Consider the following 22,443-nt stretch of genomic DNA (forward strand, 5'->3'; position numbering starts at 1 on the left):
GGGGCCGCCAGCGCCCGCCGCCGCAAACAGAAGATGCGGAGCGCCAGAGCCGCCGCTACTCGGACATCTGAGCCGCTCGGCGGGCGGGGAAGGTGGGGGGAGGATCTCCCGCTGCCCAGAGGGCCGCCCCGGGCTGCCCCTGGGTCCTAAACTCCCTGCTCCGAGCAAACCGGGCCCGGCCTCTCTCCAAAACGCTGCTCACCCCAGCGTCCCGCCCCGTGAGGCCCAGTCTGGGGACAGTCCGAGGTCTGTCTTCACTAGAGCCGCGGCGCTGCGGCCCCCGAAGTCTCTAAGCGTCAAGGGAACGGGCCAAGGGCTGGGGAGGGATGTCTGAGGGCAGTCCTGACCCCTTGGACAATGGGCCTAAGAGAGTTAAGAGGACCGACCGCCAGACCGTCAGCGATCGGGACACGGCTGTCCCGGCGGCCACAGTTTCGCGCGAGGTGGGCCAGCCGCGCTCCAGCAGGAGGCGCTACAAGACTGGCCGAGAACTTCGTACGCAAGAGTCCGACTCGGCAGCATCCCGCGCAGCAGGGACCAGGGGAAGGGAGAGAGGAAGAGGGAACTTCGATCACTGTGAGGGTGTCGGGGAAGGGGCGGTAGGGTCCCGATCTTGGGGCAGCAACAGAAGAGCCCAAAGGTACAGGGCCGCGGGGCGTGAGGGCGTCGGGGTGCCTAAGGGACCTTGGGGCGTTTGCTGAGCGTCAGCTCTCAGGGCTCTGGGCGTCAGGAGACAGGGGCGCCAGGGCGCGCTGGGCGCCGGGGGCGGGGTGCCCGCTGGGTGCCGCAGTGCCGGGCCGCGCCCGAGGCTGGCTGCGCCGAGGTGACAGGGCGGCGGGGGAGGGGGCGCCTCTTAACGGGTGAACATAAATCACACCTTGTCTGCCTCCGCACGCTCTTCACTAAATTCAGCCCGGGAAAAAGATGGATCATGTGAGTGGGACTGAGAGGTTTATGGAGCTGAGCTCCCGCGGCTGTAAATCACCCTGCCCTCCCCGGTATAAAGCGCCCGTCCATCCCGGCGTTAGAGAGAGGACGCACTCGCCGCCCCCTGACCCCCAGCTCAGCGCGGGCTCCCGGCCCAGCCAGGTGGGTGCCCCTGGCTAGCCGGCCGACGGATCTGGGGAGTGGGAACCTTGGACGGGGTCCGACGGGGCTGCAGCCGCTTCTCTTTTCCTCCCGTCGAGCGCGAGACCGGCACAGTGGGCTTTTCTCTCCCCCTTCCCAGCGCTTCCTTCACCCCCCGCAGCCCCCGCCCCTCGGGTCCCCAAATCTAGGGATAAGATGGAGGAAGGAGAGCTCTCGAGGCTGACCTGGGGTCCTGTCCGCTCCACCCCGACAGTGACCCCTCCAACCTCCTCCAGTCGCCTCTGCCATGTCCGAGGAGCTGCCCACGGGCCCCAAGGAGAGCCCGCCGGCACCGCGGGCAGCCCCCCGCGAGGTGTGGAAGAAGGGCGGCCGCCTGCTGTCCGTTCTGCTGGCCGTGAACGTGCTGCTCCTCGCCGGCACGTTTGTCAGCGGCGGCGCCTTCAACAAGGTGGCGGTGTACGACACCGACGTGTTCGCCCTGCTCACCGCCATGATGCTGCTGGCTGTGCTCTGGATCCTCTTCTACCTCCTTCGCACCGTGCGCTGCCCCGACACCGACGCCGTCCCCTACCGGGACGCGCACGCGGGCCCCATCTGGCTCCGAGGTGCCAGGGGAGGTGTGGGCAGAGGTGGGGTGGCCCAGGCGGGGAGCTGGAGGCTGGGGCTCCCGCAGGAACTGCTGGGTGCCCTTCGAGGTAGACCGGTGAGAAGTCCCCACCCCCCAAGGCTAGATGTGTCTGAGGGTGAGGTGGGCTGTGACTGAGGCAGAAGAGGAAGGGAAAGAGTCCTGGAAGAGGGATGAAGAGAGGGATGGAGTGGAACTTCTCTGCCCTTTCTAAAGATTGAAAGAGGGTGGCCATGGAAGAGACTTTGATGGAGAGCAGAAAACAGATGACAGCTGCAGTTGAAAGAGCCTCTCTAGGGTCCTTTCCCTTATCTATGCAGCCCCAAAGGGATGGGGGCTCAATAGGACATCCGTCCATCTACCCACTCAGTCACACACCCATCCTTCCATCCATCTTCTCACTTACCCTATTCATCCATCCATCCACCCAATCATCCAACTATTTGGCCATCCATCCTCAAATCTGTAATCATTTTCTCCTGCCTCTCTGATCCACCCCCCACCCTCATTCCCAGGTGGGCTGGTGCTGTTTGGGATCTGCACCCTCATCATGGATGTCTTCAAGACCGGCTACTACTCCAGTTCCTTTGAGTGCCAGTCAGCCATCAAGATCCTGTACCCTCTCACCCAGGCTGTGTTTGTCATTGTGCAGGTGGGTGGGAGGAGCGTCCCTGAGTGTGGCGGAAAAGAGCCAACATGTGGCATGGAGTCAGGAGATCTGAGCTCCACTCCACTTCCACGCTGAGCAATCGATTAGGGTGGGGATAGGACTGTAGTGCAGACCACATGAGTCCATAAATCTGGAAGCACTTGGTAATGAAGTCATATCCAAATGTGAGTGCCTACTTAGGGGCCCTGCGATTTCATTTCACCTTAAGCTGTGCCAGTAGTGAACACCTAGGAGGTGTCAGTTGTAGCAGCTGCTCTGTCTCCTGGAACCTGACCTGCCCTCCTTGGGTGCCCAGAGGGCATCGGTCTCAGCTCAGCGTCCTGCTGTGGGCATGGCCAGTTGGGCCTCAGCCATGTCCCCTATATTCTGTATTTTTTCAGGAACTAGGGTATCCTGTATATGGGATTTTTCAAACAAGTTCACTTTTTTATTTCTTGCACGAATAACACTGGAAAAGATCTTCTGATTGAGCTGGGGCAGGACTGGTCTTAACGTGGGACCCAAACCCTCCCCAGCCCAGAATGACCATGTGTATGGTTCCCTCTCTTGAGACATCATCCCTACTGCCCAGGTTTCCACAGTTTAACACATTTATGACTTTGGCATTTATTTAATTTTACATTTTCTGACTTTAAAGAATACTCAGGCAAAATGGAAATACAGACACCCCAACATCAATAAACACCACAGCAAGGATTTGTGGGCAGCCAGGTGAGAGCAAGGACTTGCAGGGAAGCAAAGGGTGGGGATGAGGCAGGGACAGTGCCAGAGAGAGCTGCGAGGCCGCTTAGGTTCTTTCTGAGGCTGGCCTCGCTCCCAGGAATAAATAACTAGGCAGTCAAAACTCCACCCTACAAAGAAACAGAAAACAAACACCAAGCCCAGAGAGTTTACAGGTGGCATTTTGCAAACTTCTAAAGAACAGAGAACTATTTTGTACAAATCGCTCCAGAGAATAGAAAGAGAGAAAAGCTCACGTCTCCCTTTGTAAAGCTGGAAGAAACTCGATCACGTAGTAGGAGGGCTCTTGAGGTGGTAAGCACATAGTGCCGGGCATGGACCTGGGCACTCCGGGCTGAGCCCGTCTGCAGAGTAGATGACCCCACCACTCTCTCTCAACACAGACTTACTTTCTCTGCATCTCCGCTAAAGACTGTGTTCACAGCCACCTGGACCTGACTCGGTGAGTGCCTGCTCCATGCCCATGGCTCAATGTCCATGCACAGGGGCTGGGCTCACCTGGCATGAGATGAGCGCTTCCCAACCTGGGGCATGGGTCCTCTTTCTGCCCCCAGGTGGGGTTTCAGCCAAGGCCCCCTGGCTTTGTCAGCCTGATTTCCACCACCCTCTGCTGGGGGTACGGGGGACGTGCTTGGTGAGATGGCATGTGTAATGTACAAACGTCCTTTCCCCAAAGAGAGGGAGCAGCCGTGGCCTGAACCCCACGACACCCCCAGCCCTCTTTTGGGAGGCATCTCAGCCAGGCTAAGTGTTCCTTCCAAACTCAGCTTCCCTGTTCACACAGGGGTCTGCCTGCTTTCTCGCCTCTCAGCACCATCTCCCAGGAGAGCATCCCCAGCTCTCCACCACGCCGGGGACCCAACGGTTGCCACAGACTCTCACTGGCCTCTTTGCTCTCCCTCCCCAAACAGATGTGGTCTCATGTTCACGCTCACCACCAACCTGGCCATCTGGATGGCAGCCGTGGTGGATGAATCAGTGCACCAGGCCCATTCCCTCAGCAGTCCTCACGGCAACACCAGCCATACCCGCCTCGCTCTGGAATGTGAGTGCCCACTTCAGATTCACCCTGGTCCCGTGGCAGCCAGGCCTTGGGCTGGGTGCTTTGTGGACTCGTAGAGGGCATGGAGGCAAAGGTGGCTGCCCCAGGCTATGCCTCTGAAGAAGTTTAGATGTGGGTGACCCAGGAGGAAGAGTACAGGGGAGCATTTTTCCATCCTGGACAGTACAGCCTTGGTCCCACTGTCCAGGTCTCTGTCCCACCAAAGAAGGGATTCGTGCTCCAGGAAGAAAGGGCAAGAGTGATCAAGGTAGAAAGAGGGGAAGGGAGGCAGGGTGGCTCGATGGTGGAAGCATGGGATCAGAAGGGAGTGCCTGACAAGGAGGAGAATGTAGAAGTAATAATCGCAATGACGACAGTGACAATTCTCTGAGCTCCATATGCCAGGCACTGTGCCAGGTGTCTTAAGCACATCTTACTTAACCCTAGCAACCTCCCTGTGAGACGGGTACTATTAGCGTTCCCATGTTATGGATGCAGAAACTAAGGCATAGAGAGGCTAAGTAGCTTACCCAAGGTCACAGAGCTTGAAATTGGAGAACTAGGGTTGAGCTCCATCTTTGCTTTGAACCAATATGCTATGCTTAAGAAGAATGAGCCCACAGTCCCCCGGTCCTGGTTCTCTGGATTTCTCTAGCTCCTCCTCGCCCCCCGCCACCAGCCAGGATCAGACTAGATGACCAAGTCCACCTGGACCTTGCCTGAATACACACGCACACCCAGTATGGGAGGGTCCAGGAATGGAAAGCATGGATCCAGGCCTACAGGAGATCCCAGCCCAGCAGGACTGAAAAGGGCCACTCTCCACATACAGAGGGGTCCTGAGGATGGTGAAACCCAGCCCAGGGAGGTGGGCGACCTTACGTGCTAGGGCTGCAGGGTGCAGAGAGGTACCTGCCTCAGGGGTGAGAGTCACGTCATTGGTGTCAGCTCTGCCATCACAAGCCACTTTCTCTGAGTGAGCCTCAGCTCCTTCTTCTGCAAAACCAGCTGAGATAGTTCTGGGGATCAAAAGAGCTGTCTGCCAAGGCCCGAGGGATCCTGCAGAGCAGCGCACACGCTGGATGCAGAATGAGATTCCTATCAGTGTGGTACAAACCGAAGTGACCGCAGGTCACGGTCGAGACCTGGGCACAGCAGCTGCTTTCTGGCTGAAGCAGATGCTGGCGAGAGCTGCGAGGCAGCTTGAATTTTAGGGGTTTCCAAGCGGGCCACCTTCTATTAGGACCAGAGGCTTGCCTATCTTGGGCAGCCAGGGGTCATTACTGGTGGGGAAGGGTCGGGAGTGTTTTTCTGCAGGAATGGGACAGGATGAAGCGGGCAACTCTGCGGCTCAGAATTTTTTTTTTCTTAATCGAGCCCTGGCTAGGGTTTACTGGTGTGTCCCACAGTTTCTGGCACATAGTAGGTGCTCAGTAAATATCTGTGGCATGGATGGACGTGCCAGGCCCTGTGTAGGCATTTGGAATACGGTGGTGACGGATAGCAACCCTGCCCTTCCAAAGGTCACAGTCTAGGGGTGAGGTTCTTCAGGTGGGGGCCTCCAGGAAGGTGGGAGGGCAGTGCAGCTCCGCACTCCCCTCTCCACAGTGCAGCGTGCGGGCAGCCCAGTCGGAGAAGACTGCTCCTGCAACACGGCCATCTGCCAGATCTTCCAGCAGGGCTACTTCTACCTGTACCCCTTCAACATCGAGTACAGCCTCTTTGCTTCCACCATGCTCTACGTCATGTGGAAGAACGTGGGCAGGCTGCTGGCCTCCTCTACCCGCGGCCACAGCCACACCCCATCCCTGCTCAGCCTCTTCCGGGAGACCTTTTTTGCCGGCCCGATCCTGGGCCTGATGCTTTTCGTCGTGGGGCTGGCCGTCTTCATCATCTACGAGGTCCAAGTGAATGGGGAGAGGGGCCACACCCAGCAGGCCCTGGTCATGTACTACATCTTCAACATCATCTGTCTGGGGCTCATGACCTTGGTCAGCCTGAGTGGCTCAGTCATCTACCGTTTTGACCGCCGGGCCATGGACCACCGTAAGAACCCCACGCGCAGCCTGGACATGGCTCTGCTGGTGGGTGCCGCCCTGGGCCAGTACGCCATCTCCTACTACTCTATCGTGGCTGCGGTGGCGGGCACACCCAGGGAGCTGCTGGCGGGGCTCAGCCTGGCCCACGCGCTGCTCGTGATTGCCCAGCACACCTTCCAGAACGTTTTCATCATCGAGAGCCTCCACCGGCTTCCCCCCGGGGCTGAGCCTCACAGTACTCCCCCCAAGGAGCCCTGCCACGGCCTCACCTTTGCCAGCCTGGACACCCTCCACACCTTGCCCGCCTGCCCACCCACCCCCAGGCTGGTTGGCCCCAGCCCAGCAGGACCTCAGGGAGCAGGGAGCATCACCTTGGCCCCCAGGGGCCACTGGAGATACCGGTGCTTGAAGGACATTTCTCTGTTTCTCCTGCTCTGCAACATCATCGTGAGTAACTGGGGAGAGACGGGTGGGCTGGGAGGAAGAGAAGGCCGAGGAAGGATGCTCTTTCAGGTTTGTCCACTCGGCCCTCTCGGTCTGGCCCCCAGCCCACTCGAGCATCGTCTGGCTCTCTAGGAAAGGAGCAGGCTCAGGGAGAGTCAGGTGCAGCCCCGGGGGCGAACAGCATCTCAGGGCGCATGGGGAGAATGAGATCCCGGCACTCTGGCATCTAGGCAGAGCTGGAGGGGTCTTAGGGGTTGCTGGCGTGAGGGCTGGGAGGAGGTGAGACGGAGCTGAGTGGGGGGCCCTTGCTCCCAGGTGGGAGGTGTGACTCTCCCCGGGACCTTGTGACCAACCTGCTTCTTAGAATAATCGCAGCAGCGACAGGAGGTGGCAGAGACCAGCGTGAGCGTGAGGGGTCTGTCAGCAGAGTGCCGCGGCGGGCTGGCCGGGAGTGGGGCAGCCACAACAGTCGCCCCCTCCGCGGCGGCTCAGCAAAGCCGCTTTCCAAGAGAAACTCCTCTGTATAGCAGCAGACTTCACCTGATACAAATATACATCCTGTAGGAGAACACTCTTTGTGAAGGTGCATCCCAACAGAGGAATACTCCTAGTGTAGCTCCAACCTAATAGAGAAAGGCCCCAGTGTAGATATAATCCCCAGGAGGGAAATCTCTAACAGAGAAACATGGACCCCTGTGAGTACATCCCAAAGAGAGAGCACACCTTAATGAAGTTTTGCTCAAAGTAAAGACAGTCCTTTTAGCTATAACCTCTGACAGAAAATACCCCTAATATAGAAAACAGCCTTAATGTGGGTATATCCCAATATAGAACACATCTCCAGAGGGATTCCACCCCCATGGGTCTACATGTAATACACGCCCAGATTGAGGTGCATTCTTGAAGTCCCCACTGCCAATATTGCCCCTCCTACAGGTAAAAAAAAAAGAGTAGTCATCCATCTCTGACCTACCAGTAGAAGCAATAAAGCTCAAAACCTCCTCCTGTCTTGGGCCACCTTTGGTGTGGCTCCCAGCCTCGGCCCCCACTCACCTTCTCCCAAGGCCGAGCCTACAGGCTGGGAGTCACCTGGGAGGCCGCTTTTGCTCCAGGTGTCTGAGCCTGGATCAGCTCTGAGGGCATCATCTCCAACTCCTTCATTCTATAGGATAGAAGCAGGCTCACATTTGGGCTGCGATGTATCCAAGGATGTGATACATTTGCGGTGGGGAGAAGCGGGGTTAGCCTAGAAGCCTTTATTCTTTGCCTCACACCCCAGACGTGAACTATCTGAGCTCAGAGCCAGGGATGAAGCAGGATTCCAGCTTCAACTGCCTCCCAGACCTGGGAAGGGGATGGGGTGCAGGGCCAGAGCTGGAGAGCAGAGCTCATAGCGGGCAGGGCTGGGGGAGCCTTCCGGCAGGATCCTGAACCCCTGCCCTGGGCCTGTCTGATTCTACCATCACCACCCTGCACACATCTCTCCAGGAAAGAGCTACCGATTTAGCCATTTATTCCAAATTCTCACAGCATCTATTGAGACTTCTTCTCCCCTTCCCCAGTCCCACACGTGGGCCATACTGAGGGTGGGAGACGTGATCACAGGCGGAGCCCTAGGCTGGGGGGCAGGCAAGTTCAGTTGGGCACATTTACTGAGCCCCTTAGTGAGTGCCAGGCCCCGCCCAAGATGCTCGAGGTCCCCACTCAGCAACACCCAGCCCTCGCTGTCCACAAAACCAGAGGGCTGGGACCCCCATCCTGCCCCCACCCCACCCAGCAAAGCTCACGGAATGACCCACTGGCACGAGTCCGGGCCAGGTTCTGACACCCCTTTGTCCCCACAGCTGTGGATCATGCCCGCCTTCGGGGCCCGCCCCCACTTCAGCAACACCGTGGAGGTGGACTTCTATGGCTACTCCCTCTGGGCAGCCATCGTCAACATCTGCCTGCCCTTCGGCATCTTCTACCGCATGCATGCTGCCTCCAGCCTGCTGGAGGTCTACATGCTGTCCTGAAGCCCCACTAGAGACATGGGGAGGAGGGGCTCAGCTCATGCACCCACCCAGAGACCCCCCGGGGAATGAATCCCAGACCGGCAGTCACTATGCCACATAACTACCCATTCCCCCGGCGGCCTCAGAGTGGAATTTTCACAAAAGTTATTTTTCCAGGATGAGTTTTTAAATCACAATCAGGACATGCGTATCCCTGGGGCATGGGGCAAGCGGGGGGAGGAGGACCTCTCCCTGCACCCTTTCTAGGACCAGGCAAGATCTGGAAGTGTCCTAGCCTCTAGCTCCACCCCTACCACAATAAACCTGCTGTTCTCCCTGCCCCACCCTGTGCCCACTTCGTGTCTCAGCAGCCACATCTAAGATGATCACAGGACGGGGTCTTGGGGTCGGAGCTGCAAGGGCCCCTGGAGATATTCAGCTCTCAGGCTTTTCTGTGGGTGAGCCAAGTCTGAGTCACAGACTAGTTACAGACTCGTACCTGGGTGGCTGGGAGGGGCTGGGTGGAGTACCCAGGCTGCCACCTTCCTCTTCGCCTTATCTTCAAGTGACATATACATTTTTTAATGTGTTCCATGACACATGAAATGTTAGGAAGGACTCACCTAATCCAACTACAATTTTACAAAGAAGAAAACTGAGGCCCAGAGAGGTAAAGTGACTTGCCCACAGTCACACAGCGAAAGGGAGCCAGTGCCTTTCTACTAAGAATGATAATTTTCAAACTTTTTCATGCATCAGAGCTTTTGTTTTCCCCTCAAATGAAACATTTCAGGAATGCAACTTCAATTCATAGGCTGTTATAACATAATTTATGACAGGGCTGTTATAGCTAAACAGGGCTTGGGTGGCACAGATTCTCACCCCCTGGGCCTCCTCTTACCCACAGTCCCACTCCCTGCAGTCCCTGAGGCTCCTCTCCAAATCCCTCTGGCTTCTACTCTACAAGAGATATAGAGACGGGGCAACTGTGAAGCTGGGGAGGTCCTGGCAGGGCAGAGGGTGTGGGATCTCACTGTTTTCCCAGGCCTTCGACCGTCTCCGAAGCCCCTCAATAAAATGGTTTGATCCAAAAGAAGGTGGGGAGGGGGGATATAGAGATGGACTCAGAGAGACTGAGGAAGTCAGACGGTGCAAAGAGAGGTTGAAAAGGAGGCACCAACAGCTAGAAGAGGAGGCGGAACTGGTGGCCAGCGAGTCAGGTGAAGGGGGACAGGCTGGGGTGGGGACTGGGCTGGGAGGAGATGGCTTTTGTGCGGGAGAGTGGGAGCAGCCGCACCTGGGGCCCAGGGCACTTCAGAGGAAGACGTGCCAGGACCCCACCAGCACGATGAGGTGGGCAGGTCTCAGAGGCTGCAGGAAGAGCTGAGGAGGGCCGCAGGGGGCGCCTCCTGCCGTGTCAGAACCGGGTCTCTTTCGCCCCAAGTTCACGTTTGCCTTAGGGAGAGAGAGCTTGCGTCAGGGCCGGGTCTGGTGCTACACGGGGTACAAGAGAAGGTGACCCCGGATCTGTGGGGGAGGGTCCATTCCCTGCTGGGCCGCCAGAGGCAAGTGTGGCCTGAACACTACACGGCCTCTGTTGCGGCCTAAGGACATTGCACCCCGACCTACCCCGGAAGCGGGCCTGCTCGTGGGTCCCCTGACCCAGAGCCCCGCGCATGCACCGCCTCCGGCCCCGCCCGCCTGTCCAGCCGCCTTGTTATTGGCTGAGCTGTCCGGGGAGCCCCCGGCAGGGTAATTAACGAAGGATTGATTAATGAGAGCCCCAAAGTCAACAGAAAAATCAATGGGCCGCGGAGCCCGAGAGGCGGCTGCGCAGTCCCGCGGAGGGAGGGCGTCGGAGGCATCGGTCCGGCGCAGGGGCCTCACCCGGACAGACGATCCGCGCTGCGGTGGTCAGCCGGCGGCGATGCCTGCCCAGGCCTCAGGTAAGGCTCCCCGGCGGCGCCGTTACGTCCGGGAGCGCCCTCTGACCCCTGAAGGAACATTCCCGAGAGCCCATCCTCGACACTCACACCTACTCCGCTCCCAAAGCGAGGGTCAGAGACCGGGGGCTGCAGGGACTGGGGCGGGAGGGCGAGATGACGGGAGGAAGGTCAACCCTTGGTGACCCAAACGGCGGCCCCCCTCTGCCCCCACCCCGGCTCTGCACCCCGTCTCCTTTCCGCGGGCGGGGGGCGCGCAGGGGTCAGCAGGGCACCCCCCCCACCCGCCTTAGCCGGGTCCGAGCGCGCACAGCGGAAAGAGAACGCCGAAGCCGGGAAGAAGCTAAAAGCCCGGACGGCTGGAAAAAGGGGTGTGGGGCTGGGTTGCCGGGATGTCCAGTCAGAGGCACCCGTGTGGTGCCTGTCCCAGGCCTCGCAGTCCCTCGAGTAGCTCGGAAAGAAATGCCGTAGCTCCGCGACCAGTGCTTAGCAGCATCCGTCGGATCCGGCCAGGCGCCGCGCCCCGACGGCTCTGCAGCTTTCATCACTGGCTCTAATCGCGACCCACAAACCAGTTTGGTGTCCGGGCCCTCCCGTGAACTGGCGTCGCGCGGAGGGGCGAGCCAGAGGATGGCGGATTCCTCCTTGTCAGTCAGGGAGCCCTCACCCTCTTCCCGCGACCCCTGCTTGCCCATCCCCACACCCACCCCAGCGGAGGACCCTATCCTCCGCTTTGAGCGCTCCCTCTAGCGGCCGAGGGAGGGTTGGACCCTGGGGGTGGGGGCGGGGAAGATAGTGAAGGTGAGGACCCTGGAGGACAGGACCTTGTCCTCCAGGGTCCTCTCTAGGCCTGCAGTCCAATCAAAACCTGCCCCTGTAATTCACCAATAATCCCGACCGTTCCGGCCTCTCCAGGACCTGGACAGAACAGGAAGGAAATGCATAAACAGCTAACACTGAGAGCATTCTCTATGCCAGGCATGTCTCTACATGTATTTACATGTGTTAAATCATTTAATTTTGAAAAATCCCCATCAGGTAGGTATTATGCCTTAATTCCTTCATTTATTCATTCCAGAAATCTTTATTGAACATCTACTATGTAATGGGTACTATTCCATAGTCGTGTATCTGTTTACAGATGAGGAAACTGAGGCACAGAGAGTCTAAGTAGCTTGACCAAGATCACACAGGTAGTAAGTGCCAGGATTCGGCACTAGGCTATCCTCCTGCCTTGGGGTAGGTTCTGGGAAGGCGAGATGGGGCAGTCAGGTCTGGGAGAAAAGGAGCAGGGAGGTGTCCCTGTAAGCTTCAGATGTGCTCAACCTGGGTGGGGGAGCCTGGGAAGAAAGACCAAGATCATCTGGAAAGTCGCCTCCGCTGGGCCAGGATGGATGCAAAGGGTTTGATGGGAAGGGTTTCTGTCCATGACTCTGGTGCTGAAATGTCCCCAGAAAATGCCAGAGTCAGTCAGCTAATATTGGTTCAGTGTCCTCCCTGTGCCATATGTGGGGGATGAGGTAAGCAGGAGCTGGTCGCTGCCTACCAGGCACACCCACAGCAGTGCACACCCGCTCTCGATAGATGTTTGGGCAAAGGGAGAAGTCTTCCCAGGAGAAGCGCTTAAGATGGGTGGTGAGGATGGGCAAGAGCCGTTGGTGGAGGGTAGCGGGAGAGGCAGAAGGAAGAACAGGCTGCAGGAGTGACAGGGGGGCGGGGCACGAGGCTACATGAGACATGGGGAGTACTCTGGCCGGGCCTGGATGAATGTGGGGAGGAGGTGCCTAGAGTGTGACAAGGGGGCTGGACAAGGAGGGGACAGAACTGGAGCAAGAATGATGTGGAAGACTGGGAAGGGGGGAATCATTGGTAGAATCTTTAAAAGAGTACCAAGTTTTATTATTCCATTTGCCCCAGAAGAGGACCTTAGGAGGTATAAATATTGGGCAGGTTGCCCATTGGAGAATGGGGGCCCGAAGAGGCTGCATTTTAGAGCCACGTGTGCTGAGGGTCTTCTGGTAGTTACACAGGGGGATAGTCTAAAGGTCAGAGTCCAAAGGGAGACACCGAGCAAAGCACAGCTAATTAAAATAGAGCATGAACACTGATGTGTATAAAATTGATGACTAATAAGAACCTGCTGTATAAAAAAAAATTAAATTAAAAGATTTTAAAAATAAATAAATAAAATAGAGCATGATATGGGACTTCCCTGGTGGTCCAGTGGCTAAGGCTCCGCACTCAGAATTCAGGGAACGCAGGTTCGATCCCTGGTCAGGGAACCAGATCCCATGTGCCGCAACTAAGAGTTTGCATGCCGCAGTTTAAAAAAAAAAAAAAAAAAGATCCCCCATGCTGCAACTAAGGACCCAGCGCAGCCTAATTAATTAATTAAGAAAGAAGTAAACTTAGAAAACATAACATAAAATAGAGCATGGTAGGTGATACTTCAGCAACAAGCATGGGTGCAGTGAGGGTACCAAGAGGGGCACCTAGTCCAGCCTTGGCAAGGGGGTTCAGGGAAGGCTTCCTAGAGGAGGTGGGGCTCCACTGAGTCCTGAGGACACAACCGCAGTCATCCAAGGGGCCAGTGGGTGGGCACCATGAGCAAAGGGTAGGGTGTGGGCAAAGACAGGGAAGTGAATAAAAGCAGGGGCAGCCTAGGAACTAGGCATCAGGATGGCATATGGTCCATGGGCAAGGGAGTGGGGGTCTGGACACAGGGCTGGAGAGGAAAGTTAAGACCAGACCAGGAAGCAACAGCGGCTACCCTGCCTTGACCGCCTTGTGCACCCCAAGCCCATACGCTGCCTTGTTTCATTTTGAAAGGCCAGGCAGGCCATGCTAGATAGTCTGGACTCTATAGTGAGAACAGTGGTTGCCTTTGCAGGGGAAGTAGGGGAGAGGCGTAGTGGGTAGGGAGACCAGTCCAGGAGAGAGAAGAGGGAGCCGTGGACCAGGGTAGTGCTTGTGGTAAAGAAAAATCTCAGAGCAGTCCTTGAGCTGGAATGCACAGGGATGAGGGGAGAGGCAAGGCAGACACTTGGTTCCCTGCTGGGAGACATGGGGATGGAGACTCCGCTTGCTTTGACAGTGAATTAGAAAGCAGGCCTCCTGCAGCCTAGACAAGGGGGAGCACCTAGGACCCTGAGCCCCTAGGACCCTGAGCCCAGAGCACCAGGGATGCCAGGGCAGCAGCGGGACCAAGGGAGAGCACCTGGGACAGCAGGGAGTGGTGAAGGAACCTTCCCACCAGGACAGCACCCAGACCAGTGGGGCATCCCTGCACTCCAGTGCAGCGTTATGAGTACTCAAAGGGCCCACGGGAGAAGTGTGCTGGACTCCAGGAAGGGGTCCTGAGCTGCAGGTATGGGGTGACCCAAGATCTGGGTCCAAGTGAAGGGTAACAAAGGGGTCGGCCTGAATGAAAGCTTGGGGCAAGTGAGAAAGTAGCAGGAGACACTCAGGGAAAGAGAAGGGTCAGGATGTTGTTCCCCATGTTGAGCGGTACATTCATGAGACTTCAAGGAGCTGAGGGAGGGTACAGATGGAAGTCAGTTCTATCAAAGTCAAGGGTATGGGACTTGCCCTGGCAGTCTAGCGGTTATGACTCTGCGCTTTCACTGACGAGGGCACGGGTTCAATCCCTGGTCAGGGAACTAAGATCCCACAAGCTGTGCGTCACAGCCAAAGAAAAAAGAAAGTCAAGGTCATGGCATTCATGCTCATCCCAACGTGTCCCATGCTCATGGCAGACACTGTCATTCAATCTCAGAACTTTTTCCTTAAACGTTTAACGTGCTTTAAAATTAACTTTAATTACATAAGTAATGTTTGTTTGTTTGTTTGTTTATTTTTTGGCTGCGTTGGGTCTTCATTGCTGCACGTGGGCTTTCTCTAGTTGTGGCGAGCGGGGGCTACTCTTTGTTGCGGTGCGCGGGCTTCTCATTGCGGTGGCTTCTCTTGTTGAGGAGCACGGGCTCTAGGCACTCGGGCTTCAGTAGTTGTGGCACGTGGGCTCAGTAGTTGTTGGTCACGGGCTCTAGAGCGCAGGCTCAGTAGTTGTGGCACATGGGCTTAGTTGCTCTGTGACATGTGGGATCTTCCTGGACCAGGGCTCGAACCCGTGTCCCCTGCATCGGCAGGCGGATTCTTAACCACTGCACCACCAGGGAAGTCCCAGTAATTTTTTTTTTAAGAAAAAAAAGAAAACTAGAACATTAAACCTCTCCCAATGCTACTGCCCTCCTCCTTTCCCCAGAAGAAACTCTTGTTGTGAACTTGATGGGTGTCTTCCAGATGTTTTAAAAGTAATTTTAGGGACTTCCCTGGCAGTCCAGTGCTTAAGACTTTGCCTTCCAATGCAGGGGGTGTGGGTTCGATCCCTGGTCAGGGAGCTAAGATCCCACATGCCCTGCAGTCAAAGATCAAAAAACATAAAACAGAAGCAATATTGTAACAAGTTCAATAAAAAGACTTCTTTAAAAAGTAATTTTATATACACCCATATGTACGCAAAATAGAGTATTATCTCAGATCACAGCATTCTTTCCCACCAAACCCACGCTCAGCCTCAGGATCCTTCTCAACCCAACCCTCTAGGCAACCATTGCCCAACTAATCAGAGTCGGAACAAGAGAGGACACCTACTTGCTCTCCCTGACTTGAGGAGTGAATTTCCTTCCAGAAGACAGAGGGCACAAACTGCGTTTTGGTGGTGAAAAGTCACAGCCCTGGAAACTGCCCAGTGGCCAAGCACTGTGCAGATCCCCATGGCTGCCTTGACAGACATCATTATTCCACCTTAAGATCAAGCACTGATGCAGGAGGGTAGGGGTGGGGGGAAGGCGGTCCTCAAGCCAGTCGAAATAAACCCTATGTTTATATGGAGCACAAAGGGCTTCCATATCCCCTGGTCTGTTTCAATCTTCTCGGGTCCCGTAAGGCACATGGGGCAGCTGTTATCATTTCCAACGTCCTGACCAGAGAGGTTGCTTAGCTTGCCTAGGTCCCACAGCGCTTAGAGGCAGAAGCGGAATTGAGCCCAGGACGGCTTGGCAGCCAACCAGAACCCTGTCTCCCTCCCCAGCCCCTACTGAGGCTCCACCCATGGCCTCTCCAGAAGCACAGGAGACTGGAGAGACCCCGGCCAAGGAGAACCACGTGGCCACGGGGGCCGAGCAGACAAGGGCCCCCGCCTCGCCCCTCAACAGGTCCTGGCTGGTGCAGCACTTCTCACTGCTGCTGCGCCGGGACCGGCAGGCCCAGAAGGCCGGGCAGCTCTTCTCGGGGCTCCTGGCCCTCAACGTGGTGTTCCTGGGCGGAGCCTTCATCTGTAGCATGATCTTCAACAACGTGGCCATCACGCTGGGGGATGTGTGGATCCTGCTGGCGGCGCTGAAGGCCCTGGCCCTCCTTTGGCTTCTCTACTACACCGCCAGGACCACCCGCCGGCCGCAAGCCGTGCTCCACCGGGACCCGCACGCGGGACCCGCTTGGGTGCGCGGTGAGTGTCGGGGCGCCTGGGTGGATGCAGAGGGGTGGGGAGGGAGGGCTCTTTCCAGGGGAGGTGCCAACGGCCCCCTGGCCCGGCCAGGCTCCCTGGTGCTCTTTGGTAGCTGCAGCATCTGCCTCAACGTCTTCCGCGTGGGCTACGGCATGAGCCACATCCGCTGTAAGTCACAGCTGGAGCTCGTCTTCCCGGCCATCGAGATCATCTTTATCGGCATCCAGGTGACCCGCCTCTCGCACCCCCTCGCCGCGTGCGTACGCACCCCGGCCTATGCCTAGAAACAGGCACATCAGCAAATACCCACACGGCCCAGAGTATGTACGCACGCACCACAGCGCCCCTCCACGTGCCTCTGTGTGCCCGCACCCATGCTACCTACATGTGTCAGCCTCACACACACACTGCGCCACTGAAACGCAGGCACCTATAGGTACATTTGCCTGTACGTACCTGTGTGCACCTAAATCTACACCCCCGGATATACTGTGCTACTCTCCTTTAAAACCCGTGTCCCCTGCGTTGGCAGGTGGATTCTTAATTCCACCAGGGAAGTCCCCAGAGCTACTCTTAATGAATCTCCAACTCCCTCCTGAGTTCCTGATCTGTAGGCATTGTGCTATGTGTTTTGTTTGCATCATCCTTTTTATTGCCCCAATAAGTAGGCATTCCCCTGATAGACATTTTAGTGCTATTTTAGAGCCAAGGAGACTAAGGCTCGGAGATGTTTTTCCACTGGCCCAAGACCACACAGCAAGGAAACCCTGGAGCCACAAATCCAACCCAGGCTTCCTCACTGTCCCTTCCATTGTAAATACACACATGCAACTGGAACACATGCCCCATAGTCCCACCACCAACCTTTGCCCCACCCCTAGCCACTGGGCTCAAGGCCCTTTCTCTTTCAGACCTGGGTGCTCTGGAAGCACTCTAAGGACTGCGTCCAGATCCAGACCAACTTCACTAGGTAAGATGCGGGCACCTTCTCTCCTTCCAACAGCTCCTGGGATACCCCTGTCCCCCACTCATGCTGGCCCCCCAACAGCTTCCCTGGACAGGGTGGCCCTGGGGCTATCATCGGTTACTCTGGGAATGGGTCCCAGGTAGCCCCTAGGGCTGCCCCTCCTGAAGTTCTAATGGCAGATAGCATCTGGCTTTGGGAGAGAGTGGTCACCCCAAAGGCAGTGATGGTGAACGTGGGACACCCGGGAAGCCGGCTAGGCTGTGTGGCAGAGTGTAGCACCTCCTCCAGGTGTGGCTTGATGCTGACGCTGGCCACGAATCTGCTGCTGTGGCTTCTGGCCGTCACCAACGACTCCATGCACCATGAGATCGAGACTGAGCTCAGCGCCCTCATGGAAAAGTTCTCAGGTACAGAGGAGACCATGACTGCCCCCCAATCGCTGAATGTACACACACACACACACACACACACATGCGTGCACGTTACACTCCCCCCAACAGGTGAGGCTCAATGACTCTGCAGAGTTGGGAGAAAGCTCTAGAGACCAGATCACGACTAAACAGAAACTGACATTTGCCAATGGTACCCATCCTGCCCCCATTCTGGGCCTGCCCCATCAGGTGCTGGCACTCTGCAAGCCCGCTCCAGGCATCCATCTAGCTATCAGTAAGCTAACCACTAATCCTGGCTGAGCTATTCACTGATAAGCCCAGGTATGCACTCTACCCCTGGTATTTGCATTTTACCTGCAAGAAACCAAAAAGTCTTCAAGACTGAAAGGAATGTCTTCCTAACACAGTTGTAGGTACCTGGACATATAAGGAAGAACAGAGGGTTTCTGGGCAGAAAGAACTCCCTGGATTGTTCCATGTACCCAGTGCCCTACCTGTCAGTCTGCCCTTAGAGGCTATGTCCCGTAAACCTACATGGGAACACTTCCGTCTGTGGGATTCAGCCACACCTGTATGTATACACCTCCCCCCGCCCCGGGTGGCATCACCATCCTGACTTGTGTACAGCCAAACCTTCCCAGCAGACTCATGCATTCACACGTCCATTGCATAAATCTCAGCATGCCTGTATACCGTGGGCATTCTTTATGCTCCAGATCCATTTTTCAGAAGACCTGTGCAAAGAGAATTTTCGGCAAGTGACATCATGGATTGTTTATTATTAAACAATTCAAGCATACAGATGAGTAGAAGAACAGGACATACCCATCACCTAGATGTAATAATTATTAACATTTTGCCATATGCATTCCAGTATTTTTGCTGAATTACTTATGTTGCAGAAATACTGGCATTTCATCTCAGAATATTTCAGTATGCACGTCTTTAAAATCATATCGTTCCCTACATTAGCACAAATGCCATTGTAATTTCTAACAAAATGCCTTAACTTCATCCCCATCCTCTGTATCAATCTGTTCGACTTTCTCCAATCAGCCCATGAAATGTCTTTTAAAGATGGTTTGTTCAAACGTGCAGTACATTTGGTGGCTCAGTTCAGTCTCTTTTCCCCTAATGACATTGAGATTTGTCAGGTTGCTTCCTCGTGGTGGCATTTGACTTGTTCCCAAATCCCCTGCTTTTCCTAGAAACAGGAAGTATGGACCAAAGTGTTGATTAGATTTGGGTTAAGCATTTTGGACACCAACATTCCACAGGGGATACTGTGCGCTCTGCAGGGCGCCTCATCACAAGGCAAGATGTCTGCCCCGCAGTGGGTGCTGCTGATGGTCGTGGTGTGTCAGCCAGATCCTCCCAGTATAAGGTTACAGGCTTCCCCCTGTGCTCAGCAAGTAATCTGTAGAGGTGACATTTGGCACCAAAGACATCATGTGGCAAATGCTTTACCTAAGCTTGGCACTTGAGGTCTAGAATCCCTTTGTCAAGGAATGACCATCCTGGGGACTTCCCTGGTGGTCCAGTAGTTAAGACGCCACGCTTCCACTGCAGGGGGCACGGATTCGATCCCTGGTCGGGGAACTAAGGTCCCACAAAAAAAAAAAAAAGAGTGACCATCCTGTGATTTCTGACTTCTCTCTGTTGGCCTCAGTTTCCACATCTGTAAAATGGGTGGCTGGGTCCCTTCCGCCTCTGCCATAATCCAGGAGGTGAACAGATTGATTTGTGCATCTGGTTTCCTCAGAGCAAGGCCCACCTGAACGTCTGTCCCCTCCTGCCCTGCCCCCTCCCAGGCAACAACACCAATACCTGTCTGTGCCTCAACGTCACCGCGTGTGAGGTCTTCCAGAAGGGCTACCTGATGCTCTACCCCTTCAGCACCGAGTACTCCCTCATCTGCTGTGGCATGCTCTTCGTCATGTGGAAGAACGTGGGCCGCCGCCTGACACCCCACACGGGCTCCCACCCTGGCACCCCGCCCTTCCACCTGCACGGGGCCATCTTAGGGCCGGTGCTGGGGCTGCTGGTCCTGGTGGCAGGCACGTGCGTCTTCGTGCTCTTCCAGATCCAAGCAAGTGGCCCTGCCATCGCGCGCCAGTACTTCACCATCTACTACGGCTTCCATGCAGCCGCACTGCCCACTATGAGCCTGGCGTGCCTGGCGGGCATGGCCATCCATGGGCTGGAGGAGCGAGAGCTAGACACGCTCAAGAACCCCACCCGCAGCCTGGACGTGGTGCTGCTGATGGGCGCGGCGCTGGGCCAGATGGGCATCTCCTACTTCTCTATCGTGGCCATCGTGGCCACTCGCCCCCACGAGCTACTCAACCACCTCATCCTGGCCTATTCGCTGCTTCTCATCCTGCAGCACATAGCCCAGAACCTCTTCATCATCGAGGGCCTGCACCGGCGCCCACTCTGGGAGGCAGCTCCCGAGAGCCTGGCGGGGAAGTGGGAGGCTGAGCCTCCCCGCAGGGGCTCCCTGCTGGAGCTGGGCCAGGACCTGCGGCAGGCCTCGCTGGCCTACATCCACTCCTACAGCCACCTCAACTGGAAGCGGCGGGCCCTCAAGGAGATCTCACTCTTCCTCATCCTCTGCAACATCACAGTGAGTGGCGGGGCCGGGAGGCCTGGGAGTGGAGCTGGCGAGGAGGCCCCAGAAAGCCTCACTCAGGAAGGGATGGATCGAGGGATTGTGCATTGACTGTCCCGAGGGCGACCGGCTTGTCCCTTTGATTGTCAAGGACACAGGCCCCTTTCCAACCAGCTCGACGCTGCCTGAGAGTAGGGAGTGTCCCCCAGCTCCCTGCAAGGTGCCTGGCATGAATGAATGTGCCAAGCATGTAGCTAAGTGCTATTTACAAACATACATATAGGATTTCTACCCTCGGGGAGCTTAGCTGAGGAGACACAGGGGGACCAGTCAGAGAATTACCAAATAATTAATGGTCCACTGACTTGAGTCAAAGGAAGAGATCAGAAGGCCCTGTTTTTCTAAAGAATCTCTAGGGGAAGGTATTGACAATGACTGCTCGGGGCCCGGCGGCTGCTAAGTTCCAAGTCCACCTTTCCGTGCATCTCTCTGAATCATCACACCAGCTCCATGCAACAGGCACTATTACTGGCCCCATTCACAGATGAGCAAACTGAGCCATAGGCTGTTTGACCTGCCGTGTTCCCACAAGCCTGCAAGTGGCAGTCCCGGGACAACTCCAGGTTGTTTTAGCCCATGAGGGTAATAGCTGTGCTGGAAACACCTCAGAGGGTCCAGACAGAGCATAAGTAATAAATTGGCCCCAAAGTGTGGTCGGAGCTCAGAGAAGGAAGTGTGGGCCCAGGTGGCCAAGGAAGGCTTTGTGAAAGTTTGATCTGGGCCTTGAGAAACGGGCAGAATTTGGACAGGAGGCAGGGTCGGGGTGGAGCGGGCAGAGAGCCATGACAGCGGAAGAATGAACCCAGAGCAGAAAAAGGTGATGGAAATGAGGGCCCAGGGGAGCCCAGGTGGAGCAGGTTGTACCGTGGTGGTGGCAGCCTGGGGTCTCGGGATCCAGCTGGAGTTTAGGCTGGCCCCAGGCAGGCCAAGGAGGGGGCTGAGGCCTTCTGTGGGATGCGGTGAGGGGGATATAGGGGGAGAGGGGCTGGTTCTGAAAGCCTAAGGGTGAGGGGATGCTAGGGTGGGGGGTATGCCGCAGGAGCTGCAGGTTCTGGGGCCTCCCGTGAGCTGAGGGCCTTGGGGGATGGGAGAGCCCCTCCCCCACTCAACAACCCCCCTCTCCTCCCCAGCTGTGGATGATGCCAGCTTTTGGCATACACCCGGAGTTCGAGAACGGGCTGGAAAAGGATTTCTATGGCTACCGGACATGGTTCACCATCGTCAACTTCGGCCTGCCTCTGGGCGTCTTCTACCGCATGCACTCTGTCGGGGTGCTGGTGGAGGTCTACTTGGGAGCCTGAGAGCGCCCAAGAAACCCACCCCCTGCACACCCTCGAAGTGCCAAGGCTGGGGAGAACGTAACCCAGATGCCCCATTCCAGGCGGACCTAGACCAGCCTGGATTCCCCAAAGCCTCCTCTTCCCCAGATCCTCTCTGGGGCAGGTGGTCACGGCAGCCCAAGGCCAAGGGCAGGACCTAGACACTGAACTGTTAAGGCCCACACCCAGGACTGAGCACATACCTGCCCCCTGCTCACCACCACAATCAGCGCAGCCCCAGGAAGCCCACACAGCTACTCTCGGGGACGGCCAGCCCTAAATGATTCCGGGGAGTTTGGGGAGGGGCACCCCTACCGGGCCAGGCCTTGGGGGTCTGCCTCCTGCATGGTCCAAGCTCAGCCCAGGACATCCGGAAGCTCGCAGCTGGGCAGGCAGCCCTGCCCTTCTCTCCCCACACACCCCGTCTCCTAATGAGCTGGTTAATTAGCTGCTAGGCAGGGGTCAACAGCTCTCTCCCGCTGACATAAACCCTGTTTGTTTGATCGATTACATTCGGGCTTCCTGGCATTTGTTCCTGGGGACAGAGAGGACACTCTGTGTACATGGTGGGAAGGGACAGTCCTCCTGGGCAGGGCTGTAGGGCTGGGACAATCCTATTTCTGGGCCACGAGGGGTCTCAACCCTTCGTCTGGTCCTCCCCTTGTCTGATGCATGGGAGGAGGTGGGAAGAGAGGAGCCGGGGCTCTCGCATCCCCCCACCCCTCGCCAGCACACCTTCTCCCCAGGACGGAGCCCCCGGTGACTTTCTGTAGCCGCTCACCCCAGGCCTGCCGATCCTCTGAGCCATCGGGTGGGGAGGGCAAGCACTGACAGCCCATCCATCTCCCTGAGCCCAGCGCAAACAGTGAACTGTGCCCAGGGTGAGGCCCAGGGTGAGGCCCAGGGACGGCAGCCCCGGACCCTGCAGGCCAGGCTTGTACCCCTTGCAGCTGGGTGCTGGACCCCCAGCGCTGTCTCACTGGCTGCCTGGGGGCCGTGCA

The 22,443-nt window shown here is 56.7% G+C and overlaps 2 protein-coding genes across 2 annotated transcripts; both read left to right on the plus strand.

The window, feature by feature from the left end:
- The first annotated feature begins 1,375 nt into the window (after nucleotides 1–1,375).
- On the plus strand, nucleotides 1,376–8,665 carry OTOP2 (otopetrin 2). Its single transcript, XM_024761249.1, has 6 exons — nucleotides 1,376–1,694; nucleotides 2,230–2,366; nucleotides 3,509–3,567; nucleotides 4,037–4,170; nucleotides 5,776–6,653; nucleotides 8,495–8,665. The coding sequence occupies exons 1-6, from the start codon at nucleotides 1,376–1,378 to the stop codon at nucleotides 8,663–8,665; spliced, it is 1,698 nt and encodes a 565-aa protein (XP_024617017.1).
- Nucleotides 8,666–11,846: 3,181 nt separating this feature from the next.
- Nucleotides 11,847–21,948, plus strand: OTOP3 (otopetrin 3). Its single transcript, XM_024760602.1, has 7 exons — nucleotides 11,847–11,859; nucleotides 15,596–16,093; nucleotides 16,184–16,320; nucleotides 17,005–17,063; nucleotides 17,349–17,467; nucleotides 19,264–20,078; nucleotides 21,254–21,948. The coding sequence occupies exons 1-7, from the start codon at nucleotides 11,847–11,849 to the stop codon at nucleotides 21,422–21,424; spliced, it is 1,812 nt and encodes a 603-aa protein (XP_024616370.1). The 3' UTR covers nucleotides 21,425–21,948.
- Nucleotides 21,949–22,443: the final 495 nt, after the last annotated feature.

Source organism: Neophocaena asiaeorientalis, unplaced genomic scaffold, assembly GCF_003031525.2.
Source record: "Neophocaena asiaeorientalis asiaeorientalis breed wild unplaced genomic scaffold, Neophocaena_asiaeorientalis_V1.1 scaffold30, whole genome shotgun sequence".
Taxonomy (NCBI): Eukaryota; Metazoa; Chordata; class Mammalia; order Artiodactyla; family Phocoenidae; genus Neophocaena; species Neophocaena asiaeorientalis.